General features: G+C 43.5%; 1 protein-coding gene across 1 annotated transcript in view; it reads left to right on the top strand.

Moving 5' to 3' along the window:
• The first annotated feature begins 1,906 nt into the window (after nucleotides 1-1,906).
• Nucleotides 1,907-12,277, top strand: part of SYNPO2L (synaptopodin 2-like) — a 32,925-nt gene continuing 22,554 nt past the window's right edge. Inside the window, exon 1 of the mRNA XM_010567754.1 lies at nucleotides 1,907-2,229. Coding sequence (XP_010566056.1) covers nucleotides 2,125-2,229 — 105 coding nt within the window. The 5' untranslated portion in view covers nucleotides 1,907-2,124. The remainder of the gene's footprint in view (nucleotides 2,230-12,277) is intronic.

The following is a 12,277-nucleotide window of genomic DNA, read 5'->3' as shown; positions in this document are numbered from 1 at the left end:
CCGCGGGCCGGCCCGAGGCCGGAGCCGCGCTTGCCCGACGGGCGCCGCGCACTTCCCGTGGGCCCAGGGCGGCCCCGAGCCCCGAGTGGAGCCGGAGGGCTGTGGCCCGCCGGGGGGGGGGACAGAGCCGCGGGGCCCGTTTTCTCGGGTTGCTTGCCCGGTCCGAGAACCGTCCGAGTCGCGGGCTGAGGGCTGCGGTGCAGCACAACCGCAGCCCAATGCTGCTGAGCCGCAGCCCGCGCCGGTCGGGGTGCCCCTCGCCGGATGTCCTGCCAGCGGCCTGCGAAGGACTGCGGCACGGGAGCACCCAGGGCCAGTTTTGCGCCGAAATGCAGTGGTGGTGCAGGAGCTGTTTCCTACCTAGTAACGTGTTGTTGGTCTGGGGCCAGCAGCTCCGTGCAGCGGCACTGGATGAGTGGTGTTACAACACTGGCAGTGGAGTAGTCGACTGAGTGATGGTGTCACAGCAAAACTGAGTCCTTTGAATGTTACGAGGGTATCGCAGGGATTGGCAAGATGCTTGTTAGTCACTAGAGCTAAGCGCATGCAGAATAAGGAAGAGAGAAGTTTGTCCTTGGGATCTGAACAGAAAATTACATTTTAAGCCCTGTAGCAAAGGGGGAACATGGATTTTATTTCTCCTACAACTCCAGGGGATCAAGGTGGCTTGGGATAGCCCAGAGGTCTTGTCTGTCGTGGTCCTAAAGAGAAAACAGTGAAGGACCCTACTCCATGCTAGTGAGACCCCACCTGGAGTACTGCATCCAGCTCTGGACTCCTCAGTTCAGGGAAGACACAGATCTATTGGAGCAGGTCCAGAGGAGGACCACGAAAATGATCAGAGGGATGGAACACCTCTCCTATGAAGAAAGGCTGAGAGAGTTGGCGTTGTTCAGCCTGGAGAAGAGAAGGCTCCAGGGAGACCTTACTGCAGCCTTCCAATACTTAAAGGGGGCTTCTAAGAAAGGTGGGGTCAGGCTTTTTAGTAGGGCTTGTAGCGATAGGACAAGGGGTAATGGTTTTAAACTAGAAGAGGGTAGGTTTAGACTAGATATAAGGAAGAAATTTTTTACAGTGAGGGTGATGAAACACTGGAACAGGTTGCCCAGAGAGGTGGTAGATGCCCCATCCCTGGAAATATTCAAGGTCACATTGGACGGGGCTCTGAGCAGCCTGACCTAGTTGAAGATGTCCCTGCTCAGTGCAGGGAGTGTTGGACTAGATGGCCTTTAAAGGTCCCTTCCAACCCAAACTATTCTATGATTCTATGACCTGGGTGCAAAGCCGTTCTCTTGGCCATTGGGGAGTCTTTGTATGCAGTGCCCTGCAGAGAACTGTTTAAATCCCATGTGTATAGCTAATCCTGGCTATTCTGGTCCCAGTGTCTAGTATTGGGAGTGGCCGTAGGGGTTGCCAGGGAGCTGCAAGCTGCAGAGGGAGCACATTACATCTATAGTCTGCCTGTGGTTTTCAGGGCAGACAGATAGTGCTACTGTGTAGTAACACTAGCTGCACGGAGAAAACACAAGTGGAGAACACGATCACTTGCAAGCTGGTTTTGTTCAGTTTCTCAGGGTCAGGTGCTATCATTTGATGTTGTACAAGTTTGTGGCTATGTCATGTCCTTGCCTGAAACTCATACTAATGAATCTTGAGTGCTGGGTGACTAGGATTTGCATTTGGAATGGGAAGTGAAAATAAAATTTTTACTGAAATGCATCCAGCTTTAAGAGTGTCGGACAAAGCTCTGGAGAGACAGGACGTGCGCTATTTTCAGCCACACTCTGGTGAGAGATCCATGGTGTATGTGGGGGGGCACAGAGGGTGAGATTGACATGACACGTGTGTAGGACAACTCTGGCCCATTACCAAGAGCAGAATCAAATGTCTAATCATAGGCAGAGCAGCAGCTGAGAGTCCAGAAGAGCAGGGAAGGCTGGGCTTGACAGTCTCAACTCTCCTCTTGCGTGTGTGTGAACTTGAAGGAGAAAGTGAGCAGAGGGCCTTTTGGGGGACTGCAGAGTCGTGGTGTGAATTGTGAAGATGGGAGTAGCAGATATCACCTGTTAATAACTGGAGTCTGTTTTGAAGTTGGGAAGACAAAATATCCAAAGCCCAGAAATCATGGGAGCTGAAGAAGAAATGCTCATCACTCTGTCTGGAGGTGCTCCCTGGGGCTTCCGGCTGCAAGGGGGTTCAGAGCAGAAAAGACCCCTTCAAGTGTCAAAGGTAGGACCTTGAGATGTGAACTGTGAGAGTTGTTCTGCTGAACTCAGATATCCTTACTGAGCTAGGCATCTTCCACTACCGTTAAGGAATGCAGGAAAGCCTTACTGTGGCAGCAGATCTTAAAAGGAAAACTTGGGTGGAATTGTCAAGCAGGGTGTGGGGTGGGATACAGGTCCTGAAATAGATGCTGTTGAGGTAGTGACAAGTGTCAGGTGAAGTACCTGCTTCAGTGCAGGTCTGTACAGCTCAGACACTTCATAATCTGTACAACTCTCCCCAGTTGCCAGCAGAGATATAGCCGTAGTGACAGTGCAGGAAAAAGGGCTCAAATATGGAAGCTTCAGTACTTGTGCAAGACATCCAGCTAAAGAAAAAATAATTTAAATCGAAGCAACAAAAGCCATATTTGTAATTCTGTTCAACTGTCCCTGACACTTCATTATTATATTCCAGCTTTCAAAATAGACACACATTTCTTAGGGTCTTTTCTGCTGGTGAAACTTTCTCAGTACTGTCTGAAGTGAATATTTTTAATGCTTTAAGCAGCAAATATTGGTTCTGTTTCAAGAATTAAAGGAAAGCAGTTATTTGGATGGGCGATGAAATAATAAAAAAGGAATAAACACGAACCTTGAGTTGCATTACTTTTGATAAGCAGCTGTTACTGTTCTCCTTTCATAAAGACTACTGAGTAGCTTAAAAATTAGGAAAAAAAAGCCCTCTGTTTATTAAGCTCATAACAGCTGCATTAGCCTTGACACAATGATATCTTGGGATGTCTCACTGGAAGGCACCCAGCAGCAGGAATGAAAAAATGCTATGCCCAGCTCCTTCTGTTTCCTTAAGTAGACTGTGCCTCTGACAGAGAATTTTAAAATGAAATGTTCTGTGTCATTTGGCTCACCATAGGTCAAGGAGTGTTTGCCTGTATGTTCTGCCAAATGGTTTGGAAGAACATACATTGGCCTTGAAGTAGATGTTTCTTACATAGCGAAAGACAATTTTTCTCCAGGAAAACAACTGTGCATATCCACAGAGCTGCAGGTGCTGGAGAGAAAAAAACAATATCCTTGAAACAGGTATCTGGCATCAGTGGTTGTTAGGAAAATGGGATTTTCAGTGGCCACATAAACTCTGTAGGATCTAGGATTATTTTGACTCTCGTTTTTTCCCGCAATAGACAAGAAACTGGGACTGAAGAGGGAGGAGATAGAGTGTCTTACAAAGATTACTCGGGATTGAACAGCAGCATGAACTAGCCATTACCCAGGCTAAGTTGCACCTTAAGGTGAATGGAATATTGCTCAAGGATTAGTAACCCTTCCAGAAAGGTATTAACTAGAAGTAGCTCTCACCCAGAACTGGGTGTCATACCTTAAGCCTAGCAATACAAATATATATATATTTTACAATACTTGGATATTGCATTAAAAAATAATTCTGGAAAATAGAATTGATATCCATTTGAGGCTCAAAGTATACTTCAAGCAGGACTTTGATTTTGTAATTATCATTTTGGGCTATTATTGTCCAGAATTTAACGGCATCCAGGTGACCATACATACTCACTGTCTTAAAGGCAACATCATTTAAACAGTCTCCAAAGAAAGGATTTATGGATCCTTACCAGGAACCCAGGAAGATCATACCTGAATGTAAACTGCTTGGAAGAGAATAAACCCACAGGAGTCATGGAGTAACCTAATTGTCCTCCTCTCACAACGCGGAGAGTAGACGTTTGAATCTCAGTTTTCGGCTCTTTCAGTTGAAAGATCAACCCTTCATTCTTCTGCAGTTAGGATTCTGCTATTGACACCAGCAGGATGAAGCCAAAATGCTGCCTGCAAAGCGTGTTCCAAAACTCTTAACTTCATTAGCACTGTCCGTTTGGATATTTTAGGAGCCAAAGATGGGAATGGTCTCATTGCTAAAGAAGCCTGACCAGAGATTGTAGCCGTATGATATAGCATAGAGAAACAGGGCAGTATTGTCTGTTTCTCTATAGGTTTGTAATGGCTGGGACCCATGTGGATTAGCAATTTGCTCTGTTTGGCCTCCATCCGGGAGATCGGTGCCATTGGGAAGTGTGGTCAGAGGGAGGTGTCACTGAGATTGAGCCTGCCTAGCAGAGGTAGGGTCAAATAACAACACAATGTTCATTAGTAGGGTGAAGAGTGTGTTGTGTGGTTATGGAAAGACAGATTAGATAAATGAGAGGGTCTATTAGTAAGCTTATTGCTGGCAAAGGACTCTTGGGGAGAAAGAGAAGTGTTCATATGAGACCAGGAAAACTTTGGCTTAGCAGAACAGAAATACTGTTCTTACAGCAAAAGCTATTTGGACAGAACAGGAACATGGATGAACCTGGAGAAAATGTGATAGGACATACAGGCATGAATATCTGATAGGTGCCAGGAGATAATTGAGTGGATATGGTTGGTGTCTCAGGGGATTCCAGTGGCATCATTTTAGGCAATTTCAACTTCTAGACTAGAAAAGTCATAGTAGTAACACTAAGGAAAGATGCTTACCATCAGATGCCAAGTCAAATTGTTTCTATATACCTTTCTGGATGAAAAAGAGTGATAAAAATCTAATTTGGGAAATGAATCAAGTATAACAAGTTATATATAAATTATATACATTTTAGTTAACGTAGAGATGCGGGAATTGCTAGACCAGACTAGGTTAATGGTCACTCCATCTTCTGATTCCCGTTTCCTGCAGGTGTTTTAGAGGAAGTTGTAAACTTCACGAACGCATCTAATTTTCTAGTACTGCAATACGGAGGGAAATTCTTTCACCCCAGCTGATTATCAGCATGCCCTACGAAGTACATAAGAATTGACAGTCCTGGTGGTTTACCCTACACATAAACAGATAATTATTTGTGAACAGCTAGTGCTTTACTTGTCTGACTAAATCTTACATGGTTTCCTAATGAAGATTAGATAACATCAAGCAGCCAGGCATTCCAAAGACAAAATGTTGCACAAAGTGAGATTTCCTGTTTTGAGTCACTCTTGTTGTATTACAAAGCCCTGCATAATTCATCATCTTACATGATTGATTTACACAGTCATAGGTCTTCTTGCCTTCTTTCTAAAGTTTACATCATCATCATCTTTTTATTGTTTCTGTATGTGGAGATTATGATAAAATCAATCACTAATTGCTGTTCTTGGTATCCTTTTTTTGTTTTCCTGAAAATTCTTCGGGTCTACTCTATGCCTTCTTTTTTCTTTTTTCTTTTTTTTTTTTTTTGACATTAGAATGTTTTCAGCATTATTCTCTATCTTCTTCAAATACATCGGTCAGCCTCTTCTTGATTGTTCTGTCATAAGCTGTTCACAACAATGGCTTAAATGATTGGCTTTTTTCAAATTGCAGCTAACTCAGAACGTACAGTGAGCATATGCATTTTAAACCGTCCTTTGTAGCGCAAAGTATTCAACTGGCTGCAACTAATTAAAGTAAACAAACATGTTGGAAGTGGGGTGTGAACCCATTTTTCTTCAGACTGAAAGGATGCATAGCTGTAGTTCAAACCATTTGACCAAGCAAGGGATCAATTCTAAACTTCAGTCCAGCCACACAAAGGGGTAGAAGAGCAGCTGGATCTTCACACGCTGGATCCAGCTGCCACAGAGCTTCTGTGCCATCCAACTCCCTGTGGGTTATGTGTTCACGGACATGCCTAGAGCAAGGTGCTGGAATTATGTGTCTTGTGGACAGCCTCTTGAGTCATACATAACTAGCTTTGTGTTCAAGTAACCTTACAGAGCCTTACCAGCTCTGCTTGCCTCAGTGTCAGGGAAACGCACATTGCTTCTTCCAGCAGTGCCCAGTGGATATCGAGGAATAAGCTCAAATTTCAATAACATAAGCAAGACTGAAATGCTAGTATTAATGCCAACTGACTATATGGTTCCAGATCTGTAACTGCAAATGTCCTTTTGTCTTAAACTTGCCTACAAGAGCACATACTGACTATTTGTTCCACCCAGACAATCATTTGCAGTGTCTGGGTGCTAAAAATGTCTGATGTGTATATGAAGAATACCATACTGATGTGTATATGAAAGAGATACCATAGCAATTCAGTCTCATAAAAACAGATTCTGTAAGAGTCGAGGGTGAGACAAAGAAGAAGCAAAAGAAAATTTATTGGTGTCTGGGGACCCCTCAGTAAGAAAGAATAGATGTTTTTTTAAATTAGGCTTGTGTTAAAATATCAACTCAGTAAGCTGAAAGAACAGCAGACATTTATATGCTCAGCAGGCAGATACACAGCAGGATCAAACATCAACAGAGGACATGAGTAATTGCAGAAATTAGGAAGGGTTGGAATATGGAGAACTAGAGAAACAAATAAAGGGGAAAATAAGGAGTAAAGAACCCAAAAAGGAAAGGAAAATGTCCATTTTGTTCTTAGTTACAGCAGTATCATTCTAAGTGAAATCAGCTGAACTACTGTGCATTCATATTTGGCTTATTGTGATTCCTAATCAATCTTTTAACTCTTGCCTAGTGAAGCAGATAAAGTATAATGGAATTTTAGACTACCCCTTACCAAAATAAAGCTGATTTCGTATAGCTCTGTAGCTGTGGTGCCCACGGCAACACAACAAATCTTTGGCCAAAAACAGTCATAAGGAAACAAAGAAAACAAGCATAAAAGCAAGAAACAAAAAGGATCTATAGATGGCAAATTTTTATTTTAGAAAGGCTGAAGGAAAAGTACATGGTCTTGACATGTACAGCATTCCTTGCAAGGAGGAGCTATAAATGATGAGAAGATTCACCCATTCTGAAAAGAGAGTAAGGGAGAACAATACTGTCAGGTTTCTGGAGGATTTCTTTGCAATAAGTATATGTGCATGAAATGCACTTGAAACTAAACAAAATGTAAAATAGCTAGTCTGAGAAAAGTCATCAGATAGGACATAGGCATTAAACCCATAAGCAAGCAAAGTAGAAACATAACATGGAACTATATCAGGGAAATAATTTTTACAAAGATGAACAGGGCAGCTTTAAGGTGGTGCAAGTGCATGCAAACCTGCTTTTAGCATCCTGCTACAAAGCAAGATTTATTCCATGAGAGGGAAACCTGGTTACTTACTATACAAAGTAAGGAAGACACTTGTACCTCCAGCATAATCTGGTGCATGAGGAATACTGAAGAACTAAGTGGAGGCTTTCCAGCTGGTACTGATAGTAGAGGAGAAAGACCTGGGTGTATTAGTGCATCACGAGTGGATAATGAGCCAGCAAAATAGTGCATCTCTGAAAAAAAGGCAAACATAAACAAATGAGCCTCAGGTAGCCATATCTAACTGAGATAGGAAGGCATTGTTGTTATTGTCTAATGCACAAGTGGGAATTCACTGGAAATATCCCACCTATGGAGCCAGCCACTTTCAAGAAAAATGAATATAAGTAAGGTAGAGCAGCTATAGAAAAGGAGGGGAGGAGAGAAGGCTTCTTTGACCTAGCGAAGGTTGAAAGATATGATTGCTGTCTATGAATAGATGTTGGGCAAATACCAGCAGCACTGTTCAAATATAGGACAGCACTGTCACCACTCAAATGTGCACAAAACGACTAACCAGGAAGGTTCAGCAACAACTTTACGATCTAGAAGAACTGAAAACCTTTTGCAATCAGTTTATGAACTGGAGTAAACAATACGGTGTCTGAAACAATGGGGGATTGGCTCTGATAACTCAAGGGGCTTCTTTCAGGTCACTCTTCTATACAAATACTCCAGCAACGGAGTGAATTGTTAGGGGAGCAGTGACACAGGATTGTATAGCTTCTAAAATCAAGAATTGTGTCGTTTTAAGAACAGTTCATCACAACCTCCTTTTTACCTCTTTCTCACATATCCCCAGTTTCTCCTGTATGTTTCTCTGCTGACAATTCACTGTTCCTACTGTCTCCTCTGCCAGATATCCTTGCTGCCTGTATGCTGTGCTGCTGGTCCCTGTGACCCACAGCCTGGCTGCTCTGTCCCATTCACTTTTGCTCATGTGACATTATTCCTGCTAGAGGTGCCAGCTCTAACCCAAATAGGTCTGATGACTTCCAGATTTGCAAGCACCTTCTCTTCCTCTCCCCTTTTCAGTGGGTAGGCTGTTCTTTATCTGTTTTCACAAATGTTTACTGTCGCACCTAAAAAAGCACTGCTGGCAGCCTAGTCTATAGCAGTCAGTAGTGCTGGTTTTGGAGGGCCAAATATATCTGCCAGCACTGTGGAAGGAGTGCCTCAAGCAGCTTTGGGAGTGCTCCTGGACATGTTTTATGGCCTTTCGGCACTTAGGCAGGTGCCACCCTTGGCTGCCAGCAAGGGAGTGCAGGCTGCAGCGCCAGTGGAACTTTCCAAGGAGCAGCTAGGCCCAGCAGTCACTGTGCACTGGGGAGAATGTTGGGGGGGGTCCAGGGAGTTCTGCTCTTCCCTGCAGAGATGGTGAAATAGGACCTCCAGGACAAATATAAGTAAGTAGCCTAAACAGAAAACTATATTATCATGGTTGCAAATCACCATTACTGATTGTATCAGCTAATGATCTGGTTCACAATTCCTTGTGCCTCACGGTGGCTTGGAGCTACCTCAAGGGAAGTAGCCTTACACAGGAACAACCTCCCAAAGCATGTACAGAGAGCAGACTGTGCAGATGGACTGGATTGGTGGTTATGCCGTTCCCTCTAACTATTAGAATCTTGATTTATACTCTATGTTTACTCTCAGATAATATTTAACCATTTGTTAAACTATTCCTTTCTCGCTGCCCAAGCCACTTCACTCTGTGTTTATTCTTTTTTTCGCTTCCTACCTTCCCCCAAAAGGACACAAGGCAATCATGCCCATTACAAAGTGTGATGTCGGCTCCTGGTCTTTTCACACATTACTGTTCTGAATGGTTTCTCCTCTGCCATGTTACCACAGCTGTGCTGCCCCATGCTTTTTGCTTCTACAAGTTGTCTAAGACTCCTGTTTGAAGGACACTGCTAGAAAAGCTTTTCCTCTCCTCCTTGCAGAGGTGAAGAGTCTGGGCAGTTTCCAACTTTACATCCTATTTGCCCATTAGCAGGAACAAGTCCTGGAACAATCTCTTGACAGATGACAATCAGCAGTCGTGATTAAACCATACAAGCTACAGCTATACCTGGTGCATTAAAGGTACCTGGGTCCACTCTCTGGCACTGATGCCAACTGCTACAGAGTGGAACAAAGCCCAGCAATTAACCTCTTCTATACTCCCAAACAAGATGGCCACATGCAAGCTGCCCACAGGCAGTGGCTCTGGGAATGGTCAGTTCTAGCTCCCAAACTGTCCCTGGGAATTGTTCTGGAAGAGCATTAGCTGGCCTGAGCCAAATATGTGCCAAGGATCATTTCAATAATTTAGTGCTACTAAACAGGCAATTGTGGTCCAGAGCCCAGGTTCATTCACTGGCATTATTCAACCTGCTACTTGCCAGAACTACTGAATACACCTCTGAAGGTTGAGCCTGTTTTTTCCTGTACATTCTTACCTACAAGATGCCTACAAAGATGCTGCAAGGCACAGGAAGGTCTCTGATCCTGTCCTTGCTGCTGCAGAACAATGGTGCTTATCCTCCTCAGACCATTGCTGAGAGGCCCTCTTAGGGTTAGTGAGTGCTGTGTTTTGGTACAGTAGCCCACACTTGCAAATATGATGAATGCTGTGTACAATAACTTTTTGCAAACGTGTTATTTTGTCCACATCCTATCAAAATAATAGCAGGTATGTCTTCTTCTGGTTTGCCCTGTCTCAGCATAAGTACTGTGGAGGCATATTATACTTAAGAAAGATTGCTGCTGTTCAACAATTGATAGGAGCTGAAAAGAGTCCTCTATTCTGAGTAAGGGTTTTGTTCAGAGCTTGCATATCCTCGCTGCCCTTTAGAACACAGTACCAGAATGCAGTGCTAAGGTTGAGAACACCTTGTTCCAGAGGACTGAAGCCATGTCTGTGAATGATTGTGACCTGTGTTCGAAGCTCTCTCACTCCTGTCCCAGTTCAGTGCATGTCCCTGTAAAGAGACATTTTGGTGGCTAGATTTGCTTATGAGCTCTAATTTGCTTAGATTGTGATCCTAAAATCTTTTATATCAAAAGGAGCAAGGCTGAGCCTCTAGAAAAGGACCTACATGAGACATGTATAAGCATGGTTCTTCTGAACACTCAATTCCTTTTGTCTCAGAAGCTAGACGTGGGCACTGGGACTCGTGCTTTTTGACAAACGTATCTGTTCCTTCTGAATCCTTGCTTCATATATAAAACTCTTGATAATCCTGCTGTTTAGTGTGTTGAGAGTAAAATGCTTATCAAGTACTTTAGTATATATTTATTACACGTGGCATTATTCCTTGTCACTGGTATTACACTTCACTCACTTTTCAGCTAATATCCCAACAATTAACAAAAGGCCACGGAGATAAAGCTTCTTTTTATCTACCTGCAGTCAACTCTGGCTAGATACTTGTTGCCAACAATGAGCCCCGTGTTAAACTTCTTGCTTAAGCAAAGAAGGTGGATTGATTTGGGTCGTTTTTCTCTTCCCCCCCTTGTATTATCATGACAAAATGCTCTTTTTGAGGCATTTGGTTTCAACAGAGAGAGAAAACTAACAACCCCTGATTGCTTGCATTTGTTTTTTTATCAGGTTGTACCCCCTGGTACAAATCAGAATTCAGTCTAGTGCACCGAAGAAGATGTTCTCTCTTTCCCACACTGGGATAGCAATATTCCCCTCACCAGTACACTCTAAGTGCATATTACATATTACAGTCGTCGTGTATGTACTTAATCGATTGGCCAGCACCAGCATCCTCTGCCACAACCAAGTTTCCTCTCTAAACCCCTTGCCCTGAAGCCACCCAAGTCTGTCCTGCCACTCAAGATACCTTCTTTCACCACCATCCTTTGCTGTGTTCATTCCAGAAAGTGTGTGTTCTCTTCCCTTCTTTCTCTACATAAAGAATCCCTAATTAAGCTTCACTGTGGATGACCTGTGAAGTAAGTCTGCAGAGACACTGGACCTACTTTACCAAGAGGCAAGTCATCCAGTGTCACCTCTTAAACAGGAATATGGTGTTTGGTCAGGAAGTTATTGGAACTAAATAGAGAAATGTAATTGTAATGGTTAGTGTAATTATAATGGATTAGAGTGAATATTCTCCTGTAAAATAGCTTCCAATAAAAATATGGCATTGCCATGAAGATGTGATGTTATTCACATACTTAATAGACAAGGCATAGAAAAAGTATCTTACTGGATCTCTGCGTTCAGGTGGGCAGCTGAGACAAAATTTAAGAGCCAGAGCAAAAGACTGCTGAAAAATGTCCTGGTTTACAGGCTGCTGCCATTTATGGCTCACAGTCTCAGCGTTTTCTCCAAGGTCACACAAAAAAATCATCAAGGTGTCCTGAATCCCCCTCTAGTGCTTTAGCCACGGGGGTATCCTTCCTTGCACAAGTAAAGATTAGGCCCTGGGGGAAAAACAAACTGTTCTGGTAACCAAAATGTCAACACAGATGTTCAGAAAGAAGTTGCATCTAGCAACTACTGGGTTTGTGGTTCGGCTGAGCAGGAAGTTCTGGGAGGAGCATACCTAAATGCTGGTTAGCTCCTGCCTGAGTTCATTCCCTTTTGGTAATGCTTTATACTAAAACAAGGCAGTTCTTACCTCTCCATGGAAACTCTGTGATAAGACTACATTTCACATAAGGCCGGGAATGAAATTTAAACACTGACAGGTTGCCATGAAGTGTTGGACTCCATGGCATTGTAGCTGCTGAGGGAAGGGGGGGGCAGCTGTGAGATGAGAGATGCAATCAGAGAGTGGAAGGTGCATTGGATGGGAAGTTGAACTGTATACAATATACAACTCTGACACGGCCTGAGTTTGCTAGGTTGCTGCTAGAAAGATTTTAGGAGATCGGGGAAGACTGGTAATGTAATTTGTCTTCCTACCTTGTAGACTGAGCTCTCCTTATGAGATGAGGCAGGAGGTG

This window comes from Haliaeetus leucocephalus, unplaced genomic scaffold (genome assembly GCF_000737465.1).
Source record: "Haliaeetus leucocephalus isolate CR32 unplaced genomic scaffold, Haliaeetus_leucocephalus-4.0 Scaffold229, whole genome shotgun sequence".
Lineage (NCBI taxonomy): Eukaryota > Metazoa > Chordata > Aves > Accipitriformes > Accipitridae > Haliaeetus > Haliaeetus leucocephalus.
This window is presented reverse-complemented; position numbering and strand designations above follow the sequence as displayed.